General features: G+C 37.8%; 1 protein-coding gene across 3 annotated transcripts in view; it reads right to left on the bottom strand.

Moving 5' to 3' along the window:
• The window catches only part of PDGFC (platelet derived growth factor C), a 210,330-nt gene that overhangs the window by 34,584 nt on the left and 148,034 nt on the right, over nt 1–27,712 (bottom strand). For all 3 annotated transcript variants that reach the window (XM_082611652.1, XM_082611653.1, XM_082611654.1), the window contains one exon: nt 20,696–20,876. In XM_082611652.1, coding sequence (XP_082467778.1) covers nt 20,696–20,876 — 181 coding nt within the window. The remainder of the gene's footprint in view (nt 1–20,695; nt 20,877–27,712) is intronic.

Here is a 27,712-nt window from a genome sequence, read left to right as displayed (position 1 = left end):
AATTTCAAGAAGTAAGCACAGGAATTTGCACCAATTATTTATTGAGATTTTAAAAATCAGTTACCTGTGTTAAAATAAACATGTTAATGCATGTAAAAGTATTGTGTGACTGGAAACTTACATGATATTAACCTAGGTATAGATACTATGGTGCTTTACTGAGAAATGAGCAATTCAGTTAATTAACAGGGTAGGAACTTGGACATTTTTATATTACTTCATATAGCCTGAATCTTTTTTCCTGTCTCGCTTTTAAACTTTAGTTCCTAAGTAAGCATCAGTCTCACACCTTGAAAGTGACAGTGATTTCTTGGGCAAACCACCAAGGTTTTTCCCAGGATCAGCATTCTGAATGGGCCCAGGGCTATGCCTCCCTGGCTTCATGCTCCAGGACTTGATTTATTTACAACAGAATACAGAGGCTGGCATCTTTCCAGCCAGTGCTACTTATGACAGTGCTACTGGCTATCATTGGAACACCTGCCTGCCACCAGAACACCCATGAAAGATGTACTTATCACTCATTCATCTGCTTAAAATTTTGGAGTGTTTTCTATGAGCCAGGTACCCTGCTAGGAAGTGAGACTATAATAGCGACTAAGACAGTTGTGCAGGGCAAGGCATTTAGATGAACTGTAGTGATCCCTGAAAAAAAATAAAAGTATAATTATTATGGTTTATGTTCAATTTGTGATACCGTAAAAATTAATAAACAGAAAACTCAATTAAAATAGAGTCACAAGGCCAGAAGAAGGAAGTCTCATGCCCTACAACTAGCCTAGCCCCACAGGAAGAAAAAGTCTATTTGTTTTAGATCAACAAAACATTTATAAGGAACTTTGAGATTTAAAAATGACCACATTGAGCTTGACGTGCCTTTAAAACATCCAAGCCAAGAGGCCTCGAAAATGAATTTTCTTTTTTATCAAGAGTATAGTAACAACAGTTTTAGGAAAGCAAAAAGCAAAACAGGAAATAATGTGAAAAATGAAACTAAATGATGTAATAAGTAAGGGTTATTTAAAATAAGGCTTGAGTTCTGAAGAATTGACTCACATGTTGACTGGGGGAAAGTCTCCTAAATAAAAAGCAGTGCCAACAAAGATTTTATAGCAGTTGAATAAATCTTAAAAACAAAGATTTATGTATTAATTATTTAGCTTTAATTATTAACTATTATGTAATGCCCAATAGAATTGTTCTAAAAGTAGTAAAATATGTTAGTAACAGTAACTTTACACAGATGCAATACAAAGGCAAATCTTAAAACAAATTAAAAATGTGCATTCACTACATGGTACATATAGCTACGGTAGAAACAATGTAATACCCTGTCTGTCTTGGGCCTGAAAGCCTAATCTACATTTGGCCATCAACTTTCAAATCTATTCTAGGAAGGCCTGGAAACTCTGTATGCCTAATGAAACCCTCCCGTTTATTATTCGTAGAGATCAAAAGGGGTATGTGAAAAGCAGTTTCACCATGGTTAACATCTGTAAATATTTCCTCTCAATCCCAAGGGTCAAGAAAAAAAGTCTAGCATCTTTGCCCATACTTAAAACAAATGTGACAAGAGACTGAAATTCTTAATGTTCTCAAAAGTAGAGCATTGATAGGAAAATGATTCAGTAAGTATTAATATCTGTATGATTTAGATATGGATAAAAGATTGAAAAAATGCAGATTTCATTGGAGCCATAATCCAAATATATAAAGAAAAATACAATTGTTATGAATACAACTTAGAGTAAGAATAAAATGGCAATGTTGTGGGATGCTTGAGACAATTTGGAATTGAATTAAGACCTAAAAGTCACACTCCATGCAAAATATTTTGCTTTACTTATTTAGCATTACATAGGACATTGTTCTAAGAGTAATAAAAGATGTTAGTAGCAGTCACCTTATACCGATGCAAGACAAAGGTAAAAAACACAGAGCAGAAGACTTAAAAACAAAAACCAGCACATCAAAATTAGAAAAACTCAGATAAGCAGGGAAACAGAAGAGCACACATGAGCAGAGAAATATTTTGAAACTAAAGCATCTTCCAAGCAAAATGTCTCAACTGAGTGACAAGTTATTTTTACTGAAAGTGCTTTATCTTCAAGCAGAAGTGTCATTAATACACAGAGAGTAAATACCATGAAAGGCCCCATTTCATGTCATGTGCACAGCTCAGGAAGCCCAGAGACCTGTCTAAACCATGAAAAACGGTGCTTTCCAAAACCTTTCATCTGTGTTTCCAGTTGGACCGTGGACGGCACAGAGAACTAATTCAAGCCCCATCTTCATGAGTTGGCCCTGAGACAGCTTCCCATCCCAGCTCCAGCCTCTGCTCTAGTGTCACTGAAAACTCACAGAGAACTGCAGTGTGTGCAAGAAGCCATGTCCTTCCCCCGTGCTGATGGCTGTCGGCACCAAACAGTCGCAGGGGACAGGTGGGCCCTGGACTGATGATTCAGAAACTGCTAATTGAACCCTAAATTCCTGCACTAGAAGATTGATGAGCTCTTCAAAAGCCAAGCGTGGAAGCAAACTAAGCCAATAGTGCATCATCGCAAAAAAGCTGTGCATTTAAATACCATAGACTACAGGGAGGCATTCAATCCATAGTTCCTATCATCATTCAGGTGTCAGTACAATCCTGAGAGGTCACCATCAAGCACAAGCTCCCAAAGGAGTAACTTTTCAATGGGTCAACACTGATGAAAGACCTTGAGTCTCCGTTTCCCAAACTCCATGGTACATTTTGCAGGGGATCATGGAAAGCGTTCTTTAACATCAATTTTGGGGATTTTAAGAATGAATTCTTACATATTTTAGCATAATATGGTACTTTCCCAGGAAGGTGAGTAAAATGGTCCAAAGCCCTACTCTTCCATCTACAAATGATGCATCTTTTAAAATTGAGGTCAGATTTCTCCAACTCAAGTTGTGACGTGTTTAGTGGGTTGTGAAACTGATCTAGTACATTTAACTAGCATTCTTTAAAAAAAAAAAGAAATGGAAGACCAAAAAGTCGGGTTAACTTACAGAAGAGTTGAAAAACAAAATGAAACAACAACAACAAAATGGCAGCTTCCCAAGTGAGGAAAGGGTGAGAAAGTATAGACAAAATTCTGTAATACTAACTTTGAAAATAACAAAAGTCAAGCAGTTGTTTAAGGTAAGGAGCATTTAGGAAGTGGAAAGAAAGAAAGAGAGAGAGAGAGAGAAAGAAGGAAAGAAAGGAAGAAAGAAAGAAAAAGAGAAAGAAAGAAATAAAGAAAGAAAGAAAGAAAGAAGGAAAGAAGGAAAGAAGGAAAGAAGGAAAGAAAGACAGAAAAAGGAAGGAAGGAGGGAGGGAGGAAAAGGAAAGCCTGCTCCACTATTACTTTGGTAAATATCTAATATTTTTCATAAGCTATTTTACGTTTTCAGTAAGATAAAAACATCTCTTCCTAAATCTTCATCGGGAGTTCTCTATAAAGGATATTATAGGAGAACTCTATAAAGTTCCCTATAAAGGATATTCCGAGTGAGTCGGAAACTCACTCCTTCAAACTAGGTAACTTCCAGATGCCATGCTCTTCTCTGCACCTTGAAAAACAGCAAAGCTAAATCACAGGGAAAATTATGGAAGAGAATAAAAATGCGTTAAATGTCTAATTTGTGCCAGGAGTGTTGTTCCCACTCTGACAGCCATACGAAGACACAGTTATCACCTACATTTCTACTGGCCACACTCATTTAATTTACAATTTCCCAATGACACACTATCAGGCAGTGTCAATATCAAAACTGAACAAAGGATGAGAGTCCTTATCTTAACTGACCTTCACTCAACTGGCCTCCCGGTTTAGGTAGCTTTGCTATTACGCAAAGCACACTGACTGATGACGCCGACAACTAACTGAACGCTGCTGACATCCCTTCTGCTCTTTCCAGTTGGATTCTACACCTACCAAGAGACAGTTGTATTGTTCCCCAAACTACTTCTATCAGTAGTGCCTGTTACTGTAATGCTCCTTATTTAAATATTATGTAAACCAATCAAACAGAGCAGTTGTCTCTGAAAACTTAGGTAATTGGGAAGGATTCCATCCAAAATGAGTTACTATACAAAGTTGCTATTCAAGTAGGTATGAGAGAGAAAACGAACATTTAGGAGGGAAAACCTCACAACAGCTTAGTGGAATTCTGCACTTAGATTGCATTGAAAGCTACCATTGACTTCTCATTTTTTACTTAAAGACATACAGACTGAAAATCAATATTAAGGCATTACAGCGATGATTTTTGAAAGAAATACAACAAGTTTCCAAGTAGCATATCCTTACTTAAATAAAAGGTCTTGGCTTAAATAAAAAGTAGTGAAGTTAAAATTAAATGCTTACAGGATAAACAGAAAGGTCCTACTGTATAGTACAGGGAACTATATTCAATGTCCTGTGATAAACCATAATGGAAAAGAATAGGAAAAATAATATGAAGAAGTTATACATCTATATCTACATATCTATATGTATAACTGAATTACTTTGCTGTACACCAGAAACTAACAGAACATTGTAAATCAACTATACTTCAATAAGATAAATTTTAAAAAGTTTAAAAATTTAGAAAATTAAATGCTTACAGAATATGTGTATCATTGTTAGGACTCTCCTTCTGAACTCTCTATCAACTAATGGACGGGCTATCAGCCCCCAAAGCATTCAGGAGCTGCATTCCACAGAATTCTAAAATTAAAAAGTACCTGGAAAATATCACATGTTACTATATTTTGCTTTCGTAATAGTTTAACTTTTACATATTGTACAGTTACATTTACTATGTAAATACTCCCACATACCATACCTGTTGGAACCTCATTATACAGATTTCGCATGAGAAGAGACCTAGTAGCACTGAAGTCATCAATCTCTTCTGGAGAGATGAAGGGCTTTTAAAGCAATCAGTTCTGAATCTTGACATCAGTTTAAAGCTATAGATTATATCTTGAGCTCTCAGCATCCTAAAACTTCATTAATCTCTGTCTCAGAGGCAGCAGACCCTTATTCATGGATTTATTTATAGTGACTATTTACGTTTCATACGTTCACTCTGAATCCCACATCCAGACGGGTGATTTGTGGTATTACTTTTGATTTTATAAGCTTTAATCTATGATAGATGTTCCACTCTAAAATGCTGCAAAAACGATTCTGCACCACACTACAGAATTTCAGATGAAGATTATAAGATCACCTAGCTCGGGACAGAAATTCTTCTCATGACCAAAGCTGATGTTCTGAAGCCATTTTGTGATACAAAAATATGTGCTCTTTCTTGATTGAACCATTTTAAAAACTGTCTATTAATCAAATGTCCTTTTTTTTTTTTTTTTGCAGTACGCGGGCCTCTTACTGCTGTGGTCTCTCCCGTTGCAGAGCGCAGGCTCAGCGGCCATGGCTCACGGGCCCAGCCGCTCCGCGGCATGTGGGATCTTCCCGGACCGGGGCACAAACCCGTGTCTCCTGCATAGGCAGGTGGACTCTCAACCACTGCGCCACCAGGGAAGCCCTAATCAAATGTCCTTTTAGCTTTTATTTCTAAAGGTCTTTTCATATAGCACTTTCATGTAATACCTACTACGGTGTTGTGTATTTTCAGTCAAAAATTTCTTCTTGAGGTCGGTGGGCTGTAACAGTGTCACTTGCTAAGTTGTGATATTGTTCTATGTACGGTCATGCACGAAGTTACCCTTGGGGAAAACCAGGTGAAGGGTATACAGGACCTTTCTTACAGATGAATGTCAATTTACAATTATCTCAAAATAAAATGTTAAAAAAGTTCTTATTGAGCAAAAGTTGATTAGGGGATATCACGTACTATGGTTGAAATTCATGGTTTGACTATCATTTTTTCCTGTTTATTTGCTCTGAACCTTAGACAAGCTGCATTCTTTCTGGGCATGCTTCCTCACAGGTAAAATGGGAATCATTTCCCATAGTTATTATAAAGAATAAATGAGGGAATTCCCTGGTGGTCCAGTGGTTAGGACTCGGTGCTTTCACTGCTGGGGTCTGGCTTCCACCCCTGGTTGGGGAACTAAGATCCCTCAAGCTATGGTGCACAGCCAAAAAAAAAAAAGAAACGAGATGACATATATCAAGAATCCAATACATTAGCAGATGTTACAGAAATGGTTCGTACTACGATTGTTCATGTTGGTAGACTGGAGTTTTTTAAATCAGCTTGATAAAAAATTACAGTTAAAATACAAAATTCCATTTACCTTCAAGTCAAATGACTGAACCCTTTTACTTAAGCTAAATTGCCACACCTCACAATATAAAGAAGTGAAAACCAGATGCATGAGGGCCCCAACGGAAGGTCCAAGGCGATGCTTTCAAAGAGTTAAATTTCCTTAAATTGCTCAAGCATGGAATGATGCCACACCATTTATGCCATTTATGGCAAACCAGGGGCAACAGTGAAGGCTTTTTATGTAACAAGGAATTTTATTGGAAGAGAAAACATCACCTGAGGATAAACAAAAAGCATGATCCCAAGATTTGGGGAGACCAATTTAAATATGCAGTATGAACGGACAATTCTCAATCAGTATCATCACCATTATAGACTTCAGTCAAATGTACCCTTCTTGACATCGAGTCACAAAATATGAAACTTTTTTTGGAGTTCCACGAGGTGACTGAGCAGCATGCAAACATTAAATTCAGGGCAAAGTCAGTTCCCTGCAGAAACCAAGTCTGAAAGGGATCCCCCAACTTTAAAACAAAACACTGCAGGCCTGGGTGGATTCAGGAGTTCTTTTTATTACTTTAACCAGTAATGGGATTAGAATACCACAGAGCATCACTCATCATATTCCAAAAAGAAAGGAAAATATTTCTGTCAGAATGTTTGAGATGACTTCTAAAGAATCTTATCCAAAAGATGTGTCATATATTTTCACATTGCCTCTCTCGAGCACTGGAAGTCAAGTTTTGGCATGCAGTGTCTTTCTGTTTCTGGAACAATTCTGTGTATTTCACATGTCTTCTCCTAAAACTACTAATTATACTTAATGCTATTTCATTAACTTATACCCGGCGGGAACATGTCTTTTTCTTCAAGCTGTATCAGAATGTTATTCTTCTGGAAAAAGGCATTTCCTCTTTAGCGACCGTGTGAAATTTAAAAGCACAATTTAAGAGACAGTATTAAGACACTTGCACAGGCTGATCTGGAGCTATCCACACTTACTTCCTATTCCTATCTCAGATTTTATTTTAGAGTCTTAAGATAATTGCCACTTCAATGCCTTTTCTATTATTCTTCCAAAGGAAAAAAAAAATAAAGTTTTTAATACACACCTTAGCTTTCTTAAGCAAACCTGCTTTGGGAGTACTTAAAATAATTCATATAGTATTTTAAGGCAGATGACAACATTAATCCAGCTTCTGAATAACTACCTGCAGTGGAAAAACACAGGGAAACGTACGAGGCAGGTATTTCCATAATAGTGGAAGTTTTACTTCCACTAAAGTAAAGTAAATAGTGTTAGTTTTACTCACACTAAAACAAAAGCTGCCTTACTTTTTAAAAAACTTTTTATGTTATATTGGAGTATAGTTGATTAAAAATGTTGTGTTAGTTTCAGGTGTACAGCAAAGTGATTCAGTCATACATATATATGTATCTATTCTTTTTCAAATTATTTTCTCATTTAGCTTATTACAGAATATTGAGCAGAGGTCCCCGTGCTATACAGTAGGTCCCATTTTAAATATAGCAGTGTGTACAGTGTGTACTTCAATTTATCTTATTGAAGTATAGCTGATTTACAATGTTGTGTTAATTCCTGTCGTACAGGAAAGTGATTCAGTTATGCACATATATTCATTCTTCTTCATATTCTTTTCCATTATCATTTAAAAACTGACTCACTTCTCTAAAGTGGAAATACATAGGCAGATGCAGGACCTCTGTTCTGGGGCCAAGACATCAAGACATTTAGGTGCCTGAATTTCCTCTCTGTTCACCGGGGCTTTGGTGGCCTCCAAGTAGCCACCCGGCAGACAGCTGCGAAATGGCATGCCCTATGCATATTAGTGCTTACATGAGCGTTTCCTCTTCCATTCATTTCAAATCTTACCAAACGTCTGCTGTATTTCAGACACTGTGCACAAACTGCAAAATTTCAAACTAAAAATCCTCTGGGTCTTTTTTATTTCAGTGGGATTCACTGAGTAGGTGCTTCATAGGAGACTTTCAGTGGCATCTCGTTCACCTTGTTATGCTTGTTTTCCAACTTTATTTTCCTATTTCTTTGTATCAATTTTAGCCTTCAATGTTTCCTTCATGATGAAATCCTGAAAAATTCTTTGGAGCCGAAAAGATTGCTAGGGTACTTACGGGCAACTGTAATTTTTCAATAGCAATTGAATTTGATGGATAAGTGAAATTATTAACTCCATCGGCATTTTTACCTTTTTTTTTTTTGTAACATTGCCTTTACTTTGAAAGTGACTTTTAAAGGAGCTTATATGTCTTGTTTTCATTTTAAAGGTAAGTGTGTGGAGAAAGTACAATAACCCTCAATATTGATTACCACTATCATTTTTACAACATTGGCAAATTCTAATTTAGTTCACCAGATTCTCAAAGTTCCTAAACAAGCCATGACATTGAAATCAGCAGAAATAAAACTTAGGTGTTTTAACAGGAATACATTTGCTCTTCCCTCCTCAGTGATCTTCCTAATATATTTCCCAAACCAGCGCAGAAGCAGCCTGGCTTTAACTAGAGTGAGGAAAACCCCATTTAACATCCTCACTTCTCTGAGTCATAATCTGTAATGTAAAGTGGTGGTACTACCGCAGTATGGGGATTCAATGACATAAAAGCGCCCATCAAGCCATCAACATGTGTTCATTCTCTTCTGCCTGATTCAACTCCTCCCAAGATGACATCCTTGAGCACCTCCTTTCCAAAATATGTTTAAAATATACTTGACTTTCAAAAATTAACTTCTGCACAGGGAACTACACTTGATATTTTATAAGAATAAGGGAAAAGAATCTGAAAAAGGATACACACACACACACACACACACGTATAACTGAATCACTGCGCTGTACACCTGAAACTAGCACGACATTGTAAATCAACTATACTTCAATTAAAAAAAAATCGACCTCTTCAGAAGTACATAACACTAATCACACTGACCCTTTAGTTTTGTTCTAACACTGTCAGAGGATGTAAAATTTGAAGGTTATATGATATATAAAATCAGGTTCATGTGGCTTTAAAGTAATCTTCAATAAATAACAATACAAGTATGTCATCTTAGTTAAAGGAACAGGTAAAAATTTTAAAGTTCTGGGTTTAATGTTTGAAGCATTCAAATACTTTAATAGCATAACTCAAATAAGTGAATATTTGAAGACTCTTCTTCATGATAGCATTTTCTCAAATGTATGGATCCTATGAGCTGTTTGGTTAAACCTGACACGTATAAAGAATGAATCACGTCTTCTTTATCCATTCATCTCTCGTTGGACATTTAGGTTGCTTCCATGTCCTGGCTATTGTAAATAGTGCTGCAATGAACACTGGGGTACATGTGTCCTTTTGAATTATGATTTTCTCAGGGTATATGTCCAGTAGTGGGATTGCTGGGTCGTATGGTAGTTCTATTTTTAGTTTTTTAAGGAACCTCCATACTGTTCTCCATAGCGGCTGTATCAATTTACATTCCCACCAACAGGGCAAGAGGGTTCCCTTTTCTCCACACCCTATCCAGCATTTATGGTTTGTAGATTTTTTGATGATGGCCATTCTGACTGGTGTGAGGTGATACCTCATTTCTCTAATAATTAGTGATGTTGAGTACTTTTTCATGTGCCTCTTGGCCATCTGTATGTGTTCTTTGGAGAAATGTCTATTTAGGATGAATTGGGCAATTAGGATTGACGTATATACACTACCATGTGTAAAACAGACAGCTAGTGGGAACCTGCTGTATAGTGCAGGAGGCTCAGCTCGGTGCTCTGTGATGACCTAGATGGGTGGGATGGTGGGGGGATGGAGATCCAAGAGGGAGGGGATATGTATATACATATAGCTGATTCACTTCATTATACAGCAGAAACTAACACAACATTGTAAAGCAATTATACTCCAATTAAAAAAAGAAAAAGAATGAATCACGGTTGGTGTCCTAGTGGTTACTACTAGACAGGACACTAATACTGAAACATAGTTCAGGAAAAGTTAAATATCTGAACAAGTCCTCTCTGCCTGTCCAACTTAAAAAGGTAAACGTAATATTAGCATAATCATGCAAAGCGTCTTCTATATGGGCTTATTTTATCTGGCCTGGGAGGATAACTGAGAATCATTCTGTAATAGGGAAGAAGATATCTGACTCCATATTGGATCTGTTTCTTTTACTTTAATCTTTGTATTTTGTTGCTTTTGCTACAAGTTAAGAATGCTTACAGCCTGAAATATACAGGACAGCCCATTCTCAAGGCTCTGACCTTTAAGGGTATAACACTTTTCATTCATCTGAGACAAAAAGTTGCAGAACAGAGAATAACATTCATCTTGTCGGAGGCTTATAGAAACATCATGACCTGACCTACATGGACAGCTGCAAGAACAAAGGAGGCTGCTACCAAGAAGTCTGCAACAACCGACCACGTCCCTCCCTGACCTGGCCTTTAAAATGCTTTGCTGAAACCCTTGGGGGAGTTCGGGGACTTTTGGGCACCAGCCACCCGTCTCCTTGCATGGCCCTGCAATAAACTTTTCTCTGCTCCAAACACCAGTGTTTTGGTTTGCTTTGTCTCACTGTGCATTGGGCCCAAACACTTGTGTTTGGTAACAATTCCTGAAAGCCAATTACAGAGCATGGCACCTGGCACACAGTGTGTCCTCCGTAGTGTGCAGAGTTTCTGAATATTTTCTTAAGCAAATAACAACTTAGCCTTTAATAAGGACATTGCTATATAAATAAAAGAAAAAATGAAAAGATGGTGATTTCAGCTCTGTTCTAAAGGTATTTTTTAAGTGCATAATCATTAAGGCCAAAGAAAACTGGAAAGGAGCCTACTGCGGTAACATTCTGAAACCAACATGCAGGTGGATGTGTAGTACTTGCAGTGGTGGGCCTGCAGGAGACAAAGCCAAGAAGCAACCTGACTGACACAGAAGAACCATGCAAAAGCTCTGGTATGGGGGGCGTCAGGTCCCTATGGGCATGGTAACGACAGGGAGGCTGCATGTAGGGGGATGAGTTGGAGATCTCAAAGCCGTCAGGCACCCCAGAAAGACTTCCCCACTGGGGCAGAGAGGGACATATTCCCTGCTCGGAGTTGTACCCTGAACAGGATAAAACTGAGCATTTATGGCCTGGGGAACCCAAGCATAGAAGGGAGCAGCAAAGTTATTCTGAATGTGGGGTGAGGAGGAGGCTGAATAAAAACCTTTATACTTAATGCTGTTGACTCTCAGCTCTGAGTCCGTAGAGCTGGGAGCCAGGACTACACCCTCAGCTAAGAGGCAAGGAGAATCTGGGGGTTTTCAAGGAACTGACCCACCTTTACTCACAGGACAGTCAACACTCTCATCAGCAAGCCCATCACATGCACAGAATGTCCAGTCAGCTTCGAAGGGGTCAACTCACATTCTAGACTGAGCTAAGAACTTAAGTTTGAGGGTTAAATCAAGGCATTTTCAGTTATGCGAGGTCACAAAATCTTTCTCTGTGATACTCCTTTTTCTCAGTAAATTCATGGGGGTTTTACTCCCTTCCCAAATAAGGAAGTAAACTAAGAGAGAAGAAGACAAAATATGGTACAAACAAGGGATCTAATTCAGGACAACCGCAAAGGGGATGCTCAGGGCAGGGATGCAGGGAGACCCCAAGGATGATGGTTGTGCAGCAGGTAAAGGTCAACCAGCCCAGAGGGAAGCAGACAGTTTCTGCAGGTATTTCTTCCCAAAGATGAAATGATTAGGAAACCTAATGCATCTGACTGCACTGAGAGGAGATTCACACAATCTGAGGAATGATTGGGGGATGAATCAGTGATAAATACACAGAAAGCTCAGCAAACCGCAAAATGACCCAAGTCTAGGGAGAATAAAACAAAACAGAGGTCAGGAAAGGAAATGTAGTCACAGCATACTTCATGGCTCAGCTGTGAGAAATGGCTGCGCGGCCACCAGGAGGCACGGGGTGCATTTGGATCTTGATATAATTAGGATCTAACGGAGGATGGGGGGATGGATAGGAAGGGGTCTGTGAAGGCAGGAGAGTGAAAAAGAGTGAAGGTCTCACCTCCCAGAGCGTGACATCAATGACGTCCACAGACAATTCTTAAAACCAAAGAAGCCAGAAGTAGCGACAAAAGACTTTTTGACCTGAAGGTCTGAAGGTCAATTCTAAGAGCATCAGTTAAAAGAACCAGAAGTACCTGCCGCCAAAGGACAACAGTCGGGACAGAGGAAGGGGGCAGCAGGGGGCAACTGCTATGTCTGTAACTGGCCTAAAAAAAAGAGTCGCCTTTCAAAGCTATGTGCAAGTGTAACTCTGAGAAAAATTAAAATTACATGTTAAAAAAACATAGTGAGGAGAATGAAAGAACACTTCTTGATGGCTAGAACTGTCTTGTTTTACTGACAGTGGCTCATCACACCCATCACAACCAACAACAAAAGAATACGTTGTCTGGAATGGTGCCTCACTGCTGGACCTTGGCCACCTGTGAATTACCAGACAAGCTGGTGTTGACCAAGAAAAGACGGCGGGTGGTCACGTATCCTAGTTCCACGGGGAACAAACACTGACAATTGACAGAATGGATAGGTTTTAATCTACAGCTTAGAAAAGTCGGTACAATAAATGCAAGTACTGCAAACTGAAATCATAAAAAAGTAAAATAAAATTCTCACTGGAATAATTTGAAAAAAAATCTGAAATCTATCCATCTAAAAGTAAGTCCCACTCTTTTCTGCAGTCCTGAAAAATAGAGAACGCATGGGCATGTTAGCTATAAAATACACAAGCAGGGTCTCCAATCTGTTCCATAAAATATTCATGCTAGTTTGAATATAAAAAAATATTTCCCCAGCATCTTTATTAAAACTCTCTGTATCCTGCTCAGTTTATAGTTTAGAGAAATTTCTTCCCCCTAATTCAATGTGAGAATGTCTTGGAGCATAATATAGAAGCACATTTGATGAAAATGCAGATAACTGGGCACCACTCCAGAACTAGAGAGTCATAATCTCTGACATCTGAAAACATACATTTTAATAAGCTCTTGAGAGGTATTTATCATACAGTTGTTATCGAATTTATACTAGGTAACTCCCAGGGTTTTTGTTTGCTTGTTTAGTTTTTTTCTCTTTAATCTAAGAGTTATGACATCCTCTGCTCTCAACAATTGCCTCTCTTCCTTCTCAAAATCTTTCCAAACCACTTATACGACACACTGACACACTGTATTTGTATAGGTATACAGTATGTATCTCTTCTCCAGAACAAGTGAGGTTCTTAGAAACATAGGGCAATACCATATACACCTCTGAATTTTCCCATAACAAAATACCTCATCACATGTTCAACAAATGTTGAAAGAATTAACAGGAACATGGATGGGGATATTGAAGAAAAAGTATTTCTTTTATCATTTTAAATTGTAACAAACTTATTTCTAGAGAGCAGTTCTCTCCATTGGGTTTAGGTTGCTGTATTAACCCTAAACTTCCAAAACTTTGTGGCTTTCGATGTAAAATATGAACCAAACTTCAAACTTTTAATTCACCTAAATTCTAATTTACAGCCCACTTGCACATCGACTTAAAATGATCTGCCTGCCTTTTACCATTCCCGTAGTTGTAACAACTGCCTTTTTCTTTCCAACTACAAATCATTCTATCTGTGAAATTCCTTCTTAGATAGCTAGGAATTAAATGGAACAAAAAGAATCAGCAGAAATGGAAGACAGCCCATGCCCTTCACATGAAAGGGAGCTCTGTGTCCATGGAGTAGAGGGTGGGTAGAAAAATATATTTAACAGCTCTTAGGCAAGTAAGAGTTTAGTCTCTGAAGCAATTGTATAATTTCTTTGATGCAAGAAAATACTGTCACCTCAAGACTCCCTGCATAAATATACAAGTACATTGTATATTTTAATAAAATTCAAATCATTCCAACGTGTTTCAGACTCCAGTATAGACATACAATACTTGAAATACTTCCTCTATTCTCTGCTAGAGAAAAAATTCTAAGAACACATTTTTTTTCTCTTAATTCTCTCTTAAGGTAAATAGAATTTTATTCTGAAAGGTTTAAACCTAATTTTTCCTTGTTCAAATCGGTTAATACAATAACATAGGAATGCAATGCAGTTTGTTACAAAGATTTACGATTTTTAAAAATCCTGAATACATTCTGACATTATTTTCCTAAGGCATTTGTGTTAGGATAGTGTTCTAAGTATTTTTATCCCAGCCCCGCTGCTCTTTTCCCAAAGAAAGTGAACCAATGAATTTGATGCCTTGTTTGAGAGTTAGCTGGAATTTTTCCTAACCTGAACATAAAAGCAAATCTGGCCTTCTGGTGAGACATTCCTTAACAAGATAGTAACAGTGATAAACCTACTGGCATATCCAGAAGGGAAGGAAACCCCCCGTCCTTTCTGCCCCGGAGCCAATGTTCACTGCGCTGCTTTGTTCTCTGCATCCTGCATAATTAATAACTCTTTGGCGATCAGTCATGCATTCCTCAATGGCACCTCGGGCTTCCAGTGTCCTCTGAGCCTGCCCCATGGAAGCCCCTGCTACTGCACGGCCGCCCATTCACTCCCCACACGTGCTTCACAAGAAGGCCACTCAGGAGAACACACGGTGGTGTCACAAAGTGGCCGCCATACTTTCTCTCTCTCTCTCTCTCTCTCTCTCTCTCTCATATTTTCCTCTCCAGGTATGATTTTACTAATAAGAATAAAAAAATACGTGCTATCCAACAGGTGCCAGCGAGTATACATATTGAAAAAGCAACACAGGGAACTAGATTCAATATTCTGTGATAAACCATAATGGAAAAGAATATATTAAAAAACTATACATACGTGTGTGTAACTGAATCACTTTGCTGTAGGGCAGTAATTAACACAACATTGTAAATCAACTGTATGTCAATTAAAAATGTAAAAAGATTAAAAAACTAATTTTGGATATTCAAAAAAAGAAACATTAAAATCATACAAATAATAGAACAAATGTGGAAGTAACTTAGAAGAGCTGCACGGGATTGTTGGGTATTAAAGGAGCCTTCAGTTCATTCAGCCCCGCACTCTCCCCTTTTCAGGCAATAAAGTAAAGAAGATCAAAATACATGGAGTCAAGTGGTATGGTAGCGCTAATGTCCATTTATTTTCATCTAAACTGATCCAGTCATTAAACTGAAAATGAGAGCAAATAAATTGTTGAAAATATTGTTACTACTTCTGATCAGAAAGCTTAAATTAAAGCTGAATAAAAATATAATATTCAATAAAACCATCCTGAAAGAAAGCGGCAATAGTTTAATCACCCTTCAAAATGTTAACCAGTTTGGAGAAAAAGAAAATCCTCAAATCTTATAACCATTTTAAAAAATATGGATTACAAGTAATATTATACTCAAGAAGAAGAGTTCTCTATATAAAGAATAAAACCACTAAAAATATCAGATCTGGATTTGTGCAGTTTATCTCAAAAATAGGTATGGTTTTGTGAAGTAACTGCCTGACAAAAATATGCAGTATATTTTACATTAAGGCTGAGATTTTTAAAAAAATAAAACACTTTTAACAACGTTTTTTGATATGAGAAAAGATGTTGTTATTCAGCCTTTGTAGCTTCTTAACGTTTTAAAATAATGGCGCTTATACTACAGTATGCAGGGTGAAACACACATACTCTATTATAAATTACTCCAAAATTAAACAAGAAATTTTCTTTTCTTTCTAAGAGATCTGAAATGTGCGCTGACACTCACTGTGTGTGGCCTCCAAACAGAAACAGGCTTGCACTGTTTTATTTCAGTTTTGCTTCATTTCTTCCCAAACAATCTCTCACTGCTAATCTACCAGGCCTCTTTTTTCCTCTTCTAGCATAAAGGAAACAAAAATCAAAGACATTATTAACTCCTTATGCCCCATCAGAAAGCTGGATATATATTGTTTGGCGTCCATTTGCCTGGATTTCTTTTCCATTATGTATTAATGGAGCATGATTGGGGAATATACATTTCCATAAATAATTCTTGAAAACAGCATGAAAATTCTATAAGTTTTAATTGATGTAGTCAATCTGGTACTACTTTTTTAAAAGCTACAAAGAACTAGCTCTAATTTCAGGTAAACATCCTATGCTACGTTTTCTTTCTAAACTAACAGTCTATAATATCAACTTAAAAGAGCAAAATGGAAAGATAAATGTTATTCATGTCTTAGTCTAAGGTACCTGGGAATCAAGAAAATGGTACTGAAAACATAATATTACAAAGGAAAGCATATCTCTATATAAAACACGTATGAACTATATTAGATCAGCATCACTTTGTCCGAAATAGTAAGGGATCCCTTGTTTAACTATACGCTCTCTCATTCACTGGTGGAGGGAAAAAGAGTGGGTAAATCATCTTTCAAAGGTGAACCCAATTTTTAATGGCAACACGAGTAACAAAAACTGTTTCTGAGAATTTTAACTAATGCATTAAAACTCTCCTGCTAAGATGTATGGTAATTAGAACCACAGAGTCTTAAAGCTTGACTGAAATAAATGTTCATTCAAGCTCCCAAAGAGGGGTACGGAGTTCACTCTCTTATTTGTGAAATATAAAGGATATTAAAATAAACTTTCTCTATAATGGTCCCAGAAAAAAATGTGATTAAACACAACATTTTTTTTCTATGTGTCGATAGATGCAAAATATTCGTTCTGATCGTTATAAAAAAGCAGGTAAGGATGATTAGACCCATCAATGCGTATGATGTCATAAGTAGGCACTAATTTCTTTACCCCACGGGGGTGCTCCAGTCCCCAACAACAACAAGAAAAAGAAGGAAAGAAAAGAAAAGATTCCAGTTCCATTCTTTCTTTAAGGAGGGCAAGAATGTATCCTTGGCCATACAGCCTAATACACCAGGACCAGGAGAGTATGTCACATCATTACTGCGATTCTTCAGTTTTCTGGTTTATGAATCATCACTACTCTGTCACATACAGTAAGTGAGATAGCTCCATGGGGGGTTCATACCCCCCCCAGGGGTGATGGCAGATGAGGTAACACTGAACAGCTGCACAGCGACAAACCTCAAGGCAGGAAGTTCACAGTCCACTCAGGGCCTGTGCTGAATAGCATTTTATCATTACAAAATTAAGAAGCCATCGGGCCAGTGGCCCCTCAGTCCTACTGTGCAGCAGGGGGTTTGCAGTCAGGGAGACCATGGCCTCTGGGGAGCTGAGTGTGTTAGTTATGAAGTTCATCTCTGGGGAAAAAAGAAAAAAAAAAAGTGTGAGCGAGGATCCAGGGGCTTGGAGGGGCACTTGCCCCTGAGCAAATGCCGCAGAACTTTAAAGCCTCCTCTCCAAAAGGCAAATTTTCTTCCCTGAGGCTTTCCTTCGCTGGTGCACAGATAAGACTGATGGATGATGCCCTGCTGGCAGGGATGCTGGGGGAGAGGGTCAGGCAGGGAGGGGTGCCTTTGAGCAATGTACACTGATAATTCAGGACACTCTGGGAGGCTAGAGAGCAAAATCACTCACCGATTTTCATTCACCAACTTGGGGCAGTTGTTGAGAGCAGAATGAGTGTGGGCTGCATGGAGAGAGCCACGGCTACATGGGATCAGGGCAAAGGGTAAGTGAGGGAATGGCAGGTAAACTGTCAAAGTAAACTCACACCCTGAAGAGTCAAAGCTTGTGAGACAGTACAACTCATGTATCAGTGATCACTCCAGAAAGCCATCTGGCAAGATTAAAATCACCAGGTCACACGTGTTAAGCAAGGCATGAACCTACTGTCCTCTTCTCTTGCTTCTTCTGGCCCCAGCCTGACGGTTTCCTAAGGATAATGCAAACTGTTTCCCCAGGCAGCCATCACAGGGCAACTAGTTACTAAGAAGTTAGTTACCAAGAAAGACACGTTCAACAGAGCTCAAGAGAGTGTCAATCCAAAGTCCATATTGACAATTTATCCAACTATTTCAGTAATGATCTAAAAACAACTTAATTTTGATGATGCAAACAGAAATACCCTCTTCACCCAAAGTCTCCCAGATGCAGTTTCTGGTTTTAGTCACAGTGAATCCCTGGTAAAAGGTCAAACCCAGGGGGCAGGGTCTTTCCCAGTCCAGAGGATGGGTGGTACTTACAGCAGATCTTTATGGGTCTTTATCTCATCTCCAGGCTCAGGAATCTGACACACACATACATATGGAAACACAAGTGTCAGTGAATCCACTGTTAGTTAAGCTGGGGTGACTGAGTTGTATGGTCGACTCAGTATTCAACTACTTATTGAAAAACTACAATGGGGCCAGAACTAAGCAAGGCACTGTACATTTCCTGTGTTTTTGTCTTTACATATTTTATTTCTTCCACACCACTCCGTGGGTTATACAACCAGACAACCTATGAGACCATAAAATCAGAGGAAGGCAACACTTGGTGTCAGCATATATATGTTTTTGTTTTCATGTCTTATTCTGTGGGATGATGATAGATTGCTATTAATATAATGTGAAGACACTAGTTCATTTAAAATACTGTACAAATAGCTTCTCAGTTTCAAGTTTATTTTTGTCACAGGTTTGGGATAAATCAAACCTTTGCTATGATACAAGACCTACCATTATGTTTTACAGTAAAATTTGATTGTTTCATATTTAAATATTTAAGAACATTAGATGTGCTAAATCCAAACTGGAAAATATGGACTGTATAACTTTGTGAAAGTGTAGCTTGGGTTCCCAAGGGCATTTTAGGCTTAAAACAAATATTAAACTCATAAATTCTGTGAAGCAGCATACTGTGAAAGGGTGATAAACAGATTCTTAGTGGCTTCATTCAAGCAAATAGCCACAGTATCAAAAGGTTTTTAAATAAGTTCATCCTTGTCTAATATTAACACTTTTCTAGGTGAAATTATTAAATTATATTAAATTTAAATAAAAAATGTTAAAGTTAAATTAAGAAAAATTTTGGAAATTAACAAAGGACATGGTAGAGAATCTATACTGTGCAAAGTATTTCATAATGGAAGAGAGATACAAATATCTCAAATAATCTATATCAGGAAATTGATCAAGATTCACAATGTAAATTCACAGCATATTTTAGAGGTACCTCTCTTAACTTCAATCGTACACAGTAAATGATTCTGTTAATAAATAAATAAATTATCCTTTTTCCAACTTCAGTTTATATTCTGTTGTTTCTTTTCAGCTGTATCTCAAACAATACTTAAATTTCATAATTTAGTCAGTTGCTTAAATACTATTCCACGGAATTGAGTTTGGGCAATCAAAAAAAGGGAAATTCCTGCTTAATGTTATAATATGAATAATATATAATTATTCACAATGTTTAAAAATTATTATATAATAAAATATAATATAATATTATAATAATATAATATATGAATAATGTATAATCATTCATAATATTTATGTTAATGTATAATTATTCATGATATTAATATAATATATAATTACCATAATTATATATTCTAATTGTAATTATAATTATAATAATTATATAATAATATATAAAGTTAAATATTAATCCCATATTTTCTAATTGGCCTCATGAATTGTTAGTGTGCTGGATGCATTATTTTTATACGTGGTTAGAATATACATGTTAATTAATGCATGTAGCCCACACCATTTCATGTTCCCAGTGTGCATACTGATTTGCTAAATCTGTCAAAATCATTAATGATATCAATTTTGTATTCTTTTAAATGGTGATACTCATCATATTTGAAAAGTATGCTAGGTGACACCATATTTGTATAAATAGTTCTGAATTACCATTTTAAGCAGAATGTGATAAACAGCCAGAAGGTTTTCAATATTTTTGTTGCAGCGCAACAAATAGATACAAATGTTTGAAATAATACATAAAATAAAGGGAATAAACAATTGCAATACAAATAAAAATATATTTCCTAAATTCCTGTGAGAATTTCAAAACTTCCTCTTTGGGGTACAAAGGCCATAATATTATTTAATCAGGACAGATATTAAGATAAATAGGAAAACTGAGATAACTACTTTTTAAAATATATTTTACTAAAACACTGATTTGAAAAGAGTAGTTAATAAGTTTACCTTTCCCCCCAAAAAAGATAAAATGACACATCTAAAAAATCAACTTTTGGTGGGTACAGAAAGGAAAGATAACACATTAATGGGGGGAAAATTAAAACATCACATAAAAGCGTGGACTTTTAAGGTGATAGAGACACTAATAATCTATAGTGAATAAATTATAGTTATAGTGATAACCATAGTGACATTTATGAAAAAAAAATCAAGCTAAGGAAAGGTTTTTGGTTCTTGATTTTCCTAAATCTCTTGTTTAAAAGGAGAAAAAGAAGTGACTAAACAACTGATCCAGATACAGAAGGGCATCTCTAAGTGGTACTTACTGGCATGACAATGTTGTAGTGGATGCAGAACCCAGGTTCAGAAGGAAAATATTCATCAGACACAAACCGTATCCTGATCTGATTGCCTTTAGAAATCTGCTTTCCCGGCACAGTGCCAGACCCACACCAGCGCCCTAATACGGCTCCATCGCTGGGTTCCTCAACCTCTACAAAATCATACCTGCAAGAGACCAAGACAAAAGAGACATCAAACCATGGTCTGTTATTTTAGGAATTCAAAGTCCATGTCCATGGAGACAATGAGACCCTGCAGACCACAGGTGTGAGTTCATCCCAAATTTAATTGCATAAATAGAATAAAATCTTCTAAAGAAGAGACACAACTGAAAATGCATTCCCAATTAAAGAAATACAAGTCTTCTATTCTAAGCCCTCCAGTTTTACTGGTAACGAACTTCAAATTCATTTAAAGAGCCATGTCAAAACTTAAATATTTTGTACAGAGTGACCATATCTGACATTCATGAATTATTCAATTTAATCTCCATTTGGATATGACAGTTTTGCTCCAATCTTAATTTCCATGATCACTGCCCATCCCTTTCCGGCGCTCACTCCTTCACCCCAGTCAGGCTCCTTGGCCCCCTTTCCTCATCTGTGTTCCAAGATTTTCTAGAGCCACTTTTTTATAGACACGTCCTCCAAATCTCACTCTGTACTGTGCTGCCGCTGTGAGACCTTTCTGGCTGTTCTCAGCTCACCGCCATCTTTCTCTTCCTGATAAACACATACTTTTAACTACGTCTATGCAAGTGATCCATTTTGTTAGCTAGGCTGTTAAACCCTTGAAGAAAGGAATCAATTCTTACATACTTCTGGTTTACACTGTGCTACACACAGTATCTTAAACCTATGGAATGAATGCTTAATACTTTTCTAACCAATGTTAACTTGGGCTTGAAAGTTTCAATAAGTGGCACTCATGGAGAGCAGGGCTGCCCCTTAAGAGAATTGTGAGAAATGTGTAGGGGCATTTTACATTGTCTCAATGATGGGGGGTGGTTGAAGAGGGAAAGGTCCGTGGACACCCAACATGGGACAGTCCTAAAAATGGGTGTTTGCTCCACACCCTCCAGGCCTTTCAAACAGTTTGCTGGACACTCACGTAGGCAATATTTCTGCTATCGTCCATCTGAGTCTGGAAGATAATACTGTCACATAGAAACACAAATATGTTTTGCAGATTTAGTTTAAGCCAAATTTTCTAGAAGTAGAACTATCACGTTAAGTTGAAGGAAGTTTCTATACTTTGGAACAACAGCTACTACTTTGGAAAATCAAATCACTAATAGGAACATTGCTTATACTCTGCATCACAGTGAAAACCAGAAAACATACCCATTTACTCTGAGTCTGCTGCTAAAAATGTACAAACATCTGACTACTTCATTTTCCGCTTCTTGTAATGGTGCATGTGTATTTTAATATAAATTACTGTTATTATTTCAGCTTTACAGAGCATGTAGGCCATTATATTTATTTTTTAAACAACTGCACATATAAATAGATGATCGCTGTTATGAATTGCGTTTCACAATAGTAAAGAGGACATTGCCAAACTTTTCTTAAGGGAGGTCTGACATGGATGAAAACAACTGGTTGATGTTTTTAAAAATCTAAATTCAGTAGATACCAGACAACTAAAATTAATATACCTTGTACGGTATTGAATTTACAGAAGAAAAAAACTGATGAAAAAGCACAAAGTGCATAATGAACCAATTGTACTTATGCATCTTTGTCCTCAAGCAGTAGCCAGAACTCTCCTATGATGTGTAACTTAACCTGTTCCAGCCTCGTTTTTCTAGTCCTTAAAATGAGGAGAATGCTACCTGACTCACTGGGATGTTTTAAGAGAGGGAAGGCTGGGCAGCACACGCGCGGCGCCTAGACGTCGCTGGCACAGAGGTCCCACTCAACAGTTTGCCCTTTCTCTCTACCCAGCACCCCTTTGCCCCCGCCCGGCACCTACTTTAATGTGACCCTGCGAGTGTGAAAGCAACAAATAAGAAAACCCAGATACCAGAGGAGAGCATAGTTCTGCTCGATCACGCCACTAGCCTGGGTGATAAGTTATAAATGCACAAGGCAGCCAGTACAAACTTCCCAGGAGTCTTGCTGTGAAAGGGACCAGGAAGAGGGGCGGGGGTAGGAGGATTTGGGTAAAACAGACTGAGTGGTTATTTCAGACATTACGTGGTATAAAAGTTGATAACTAACATTTTAAATCAAAGAATAATTTTTATACCGAGATTGTTTACAGGTGGAACAAAGTTGCTTTTCACAGAGTATGTCTGTTCTGTGTTTGGGAGGTGAAGTTATCTGATATGGGTTACCATCAGGACTAGTTTGCAGACAGCTGATTTCAGGCCTGGTCAGTCATTCCACGAGTACCTGTGAAGCACTGTCCTGGCACAAAGTGCCAGCCCACAAAGTGCTGGGCTAGATTCTCAGGATACAGAGATGAAACCATAGCTTCTATGGCCTAGGGTCCATTAAACAGTGCTGAGTGATCTAATGAGAGTGCTTAGGAAAAACGGGCAGTGCGGAGCATTGGCAAAGTGAGGGAAACCCTATACAGTGAGATGAGGGTCAGCCTTCAAAGGAGCATCTGGGCTGTCAGTGAGTCCTGACTGATCAGGGGGACAGGGAGAATAGAAATGCATTCTAGCGAGAATCACAATCCTGAGGATGTAACAGAGGAAACCAGGGGCCTGGGGTGGTCCCTTGTGAACAGAGGATGGAGCTCAAGCTGGAAGAACAGGTGTAGGTACAAAGGCCTTGAAATTTCAGAGTCAGATGTTAGAAAAGTAATTTGGAGACCAATGTTCCAAATAGGTAAGCACAGTTTGAAGAGTTTCTACCCTTCTTTAAAATATTTGTCGACATTTAATTAATCAATTAAGTTTTTAGGTGCTACCTGTATTTTTTATTATTTTTTATTGAACTATAGTTAATTTATAATGTTGTATTAGTTTCAAGTGTACAGCAAAGTGATTCAGTTATCCATATACATATATATATATTTTTTCAGATTCTTTTCCATTATAGGTCATTACAGGACACTGAATATAGTTCCCTGGGCTGTACAGTAGGTCCTTACTGTCTATGTATTTTTTATATAGTAGCATGTATATGTTAATTCCAAACTCTTAATTTACCTCCCACCATCCCCCTCCCCCCCCTTTCCCCTTTGGTAACCATAAGTTTGTTACGTCTGTGAGTCTATTTCTGTTTTGTAAATATGTTCATTTATATTATTTTTTTCAGATTCCACACATAAGTGATATCATATGATATCTGTCTGTAAATCAACATTTTAAAAAGTCAAATTTCACAGAAAAATCTGGATTTCAGGCCCTTTTAAAACAAATTTGAACATCTGGTCATACTAAATATTATTAGCCCTGGTGTTACTCCTTGTGTTACTCAGATCTGCAGAACCGGCTTCAGCTCCAGGAGAGGAGGGGCCTTTGTCCTCCTCATGGCCTCACCCGAGCAGCTGGGTGCCAGGCACGGAGAGTGTTTACTGCATGAGGTCAGTATGGCCTTCACTCCTTCATGTAAACTGAGGCTGGGCCAGGTGGAAAGGGCTTTAGATGAGAAATCCTCCTTCCAGTTTTTAAAAATCCTTGTCTGTTTCCTATGCTGCTTTATTATGTTTTTTTCTTAATAACCAGATCTTCATTTATTTCCATCACTTGCCCACATGGGCATCTGAGTTTGCTTCCCTTGCAGACTATGGGGCACCTACAGGAGTTTTTCAATGAGGCAGCAGCATAGACACAGGATCACAACACATCTGAGGGTGCCAGGAAACAACAGCATCTCGAGTGTGGGGAGAGAGAAAGCCCTTGTAACAAAAACATCCTGGAAAGGAGCCCTCAGGGAAGCAGGATGGCACAGAACGAAGGAAAGAGGGAGGGAGAGTGTCCATCCAAGCAGAACTGGGACCGCTGTCACTGCCAGAGAAAGACCAAAGGAGATGAAAGCCAAGAAGCATCCCGTGGGCCTGGCAATTATGAAGTCATTTTCAATAAACTGGTTGGGTGAACACATAGTGTCAAAAACTTTCTTCAGATCATTTTACTATAATTTTATTTTCTAATTTTTAAAAATTGAAGTAAATTTGATTTACAATGTTGTGTTAGTTTCAGGTATACAGCAAAGTGACCCAGTTAAACATATATATGTTCTTTTTCAGATTCTTTTCCCTTATAGGTTATTACAAGATATTGAGTAGAGTTCCCTGTGCTGTACAGCAGGTCCTTGTTGGTTATCTCTTTTATGTACAGTAGTGTGTATATGTTAATCCCAAACTCCTAACTTATTCCCTCCTCCAGACCATTTGCAAAACAACTATTATAATCTTTCTAATAGAAACATCTCAAGAGGAAAGAATACCATTTGCAAGGAACCTAAAACTAACAACTCACATAACTATTATTATTATACATATTTCCTTTTGATTTCTGTTAAAAAAAGAAACACCAGGGACTTCCCTGGCTGTCCAGTGGTTAAGACTCTGTGCTTCCACTACAGGGGGCACAGGTTCAATCCCTGGTCTGGGATCTAAGATCCTGCATGCCGCCGGTGTGGCCAAAAAAAAAGAAGCACCATATTTGTTAATCCGATGTGTAAGCTCTTTATATTTAAAAGGTGTTTTTATGGGCTTCTCTGGTGGCGCAGTGGTGAGGAATCCACCTGCCAATGCAGGGGACATGGGTTCGAGCCCTGGTCCGGGAAGATCCCACATGCCATGGAGCAACTAAGCCCGTGAGCCACAACTACTGAGCCTGTGCTCTAGAGCCTGCAAGCCACAACTACTGAGCCCGCGTGCCACAACTACTGAAGCCTGTGTGCTTAGAGCCTGTGCTCTGCAACAAGAGAAGCCACCTCAATGAGAAGCCCGCACACTGCAATGAAGACCCAATGCAGCCAAAAATATTTAAAAAAATAAAATATAAAAAGAAAAAGAAAGATCTTACTGGCCTTAATTCAGCAACTCACGACAGCACACAATTTAGAAAAATAAAAAATAAAAACAAAAGGAGTTTTTAAACACACTCAGAAATATCTAGATGATCAGTGTTAACGTATTAAGGGACAAATAAGTCTTAAACTTTGCCATATCTAACTTGTATCCTGAGACAAAAATCACTGTCCTGCAGATAAGAGTGACAAGTAGATTATTACTTGTTTCATGAAGATTTGCTACTGAATTTGATGCCATAAAAAGAAAACCCATAACCCTAATCTTTATAACAACTTTTGGATTTGCAGTTAGATAGCTGGTAATTAATTCTCACAAGCTCATACAAGTCTGGTGCATACATAAATTTATCATCATGTTTTAAAGACCTACATAGTTTTTCATTACATGAAGTTAAATGAAATGAACATCTAAAAAGTGCTCTGTTCTTTGCCTTTCAGAAGTAGAACTTAAATTATACTACTAACTGTTTCATAGTAAATTTGGTATTTTAGGATTTTTTTTCAAAAACAGTGTCGTTATGATAATATAATGCTAAGTTTCATCCAATTATTCCACATTAATTTTGTGAATCAAAACAGGAAATCCTCTTGCTAAAAATAGCATTCTTATATTTAAATCATATTCAAGTCGTCTAAAACAGACCCAGTGACAATCTACCTGAGACATATTACCATGCCTCATGGCTGCTTCCTAACCTTCAAAATAGAAACAAAACAAAACACAAATCACTGCCACTTGATTCCATATTTTCCTCTAACTTGTTTATAGAGTGTGGTTGGAAAAGAACTAAAGTATTCAATCCAATTATCTTCCCCAATACTTCGAAATTTTTCTTCTTTCTCATAGAATGCCATGTAGAGAATATGGGACTCATTGCATAAATTGGTTGGCTAACACACTACAACACAGCTCAAAACATCAAGAAGAAAAGGAAGAGAGAAAACAATGATAAAAGATTATCTGCAGGCCTCAGCCAAATGAATGGGAGAAAATAAAACTAAGCAACGTCTGACCCATGAAAGTGAAATTACAAAACAGAATCATCCTCAGATTCAGAAATCTACACATGCCCAGGTGACTTTTCTGGAGACATGCTAATCCTATAACACACTCTCAGGTATTAATTTCCCACGTGCACAATTGCTCACATCAGTATTTAAGGGATTTACTAAACCTATTTTAGGGGCCAATCAAACATCACTTTCTCACGGAAACATGACACAGAACACACAGCGCTAAGTGGTTTATAATGAGCACTCCCTTTCTCTATCATACCCCTGGGGACCCACGGAGGATTTATGTTCTTTTATGTTTAACAAACAAGTCTGGTATTGTAGACAAAATTTTCGTTCTCACATGGGAATTTAAAAACTGAAGATAGGAGAGCTGCTGAGGACTAAACCAAAGAAATAAATTCACTTGTAAACACAATTGTCCTACACCCAGCTTCCTTCCATGAAAATAAACCAACCCTGCAAAACAGGCTGTTTCTAGTTCACACTAACTAAAACCCTGTCAATTAAATCTACCCCGTGAATGATCGAACCTGAGGGTGGTGTGAAACTCTACCAACAAATAGACATGCATCTTCAGAAGGCCTCATTCTGCATGTGTGGACGGGAGCCTGGGCTTGTTGGGGAAGGTAATAAACTTAACAAGATGACAGTTATCCAGCAGTGCTCGCTGGCTTACACTTCGGTTTAACAGAAGACAACCCAGACACAGAGTAAAAGTTTTAAATCCCTATTTGGGCACCAGAATGGTCATCCATACTTTACCTTATAATGAAAATAAATTTTAATAATTATGCATGTTGGTGGGAATGCAAATTGATACAGCCACTATGGAGAACAGTATGGAGGCTACTTAAAAAACTAAAAATAGAGCTACCATATGACACAGCAATCCCATTCCTGGGCTTATATCCAGAGAAAACTGTAATTCAAAAGGATGCATGCACCCCAATGTTCATTGCAGCACTATTTACAACAGCCAGGACA

This window comes from Mesoplodon mirus (assembly GCF_964341445.2).
Source record: "Mesoplodon mirus genome assembly, chromosome: 2".
In the NCBI taxonomy this organism is placed as follows: domain Eukaryota; kingdom Metazoa; phylum Chordata; class Mammalia; order Artiodactyla; family Ziphiidae; genus Mesoplodon; species Mesoplodon mirus.
Note: the sequence above shows the minus strand (reverse complement) of the source record. Positions and strands in the feature narration are given on the sequence as shown.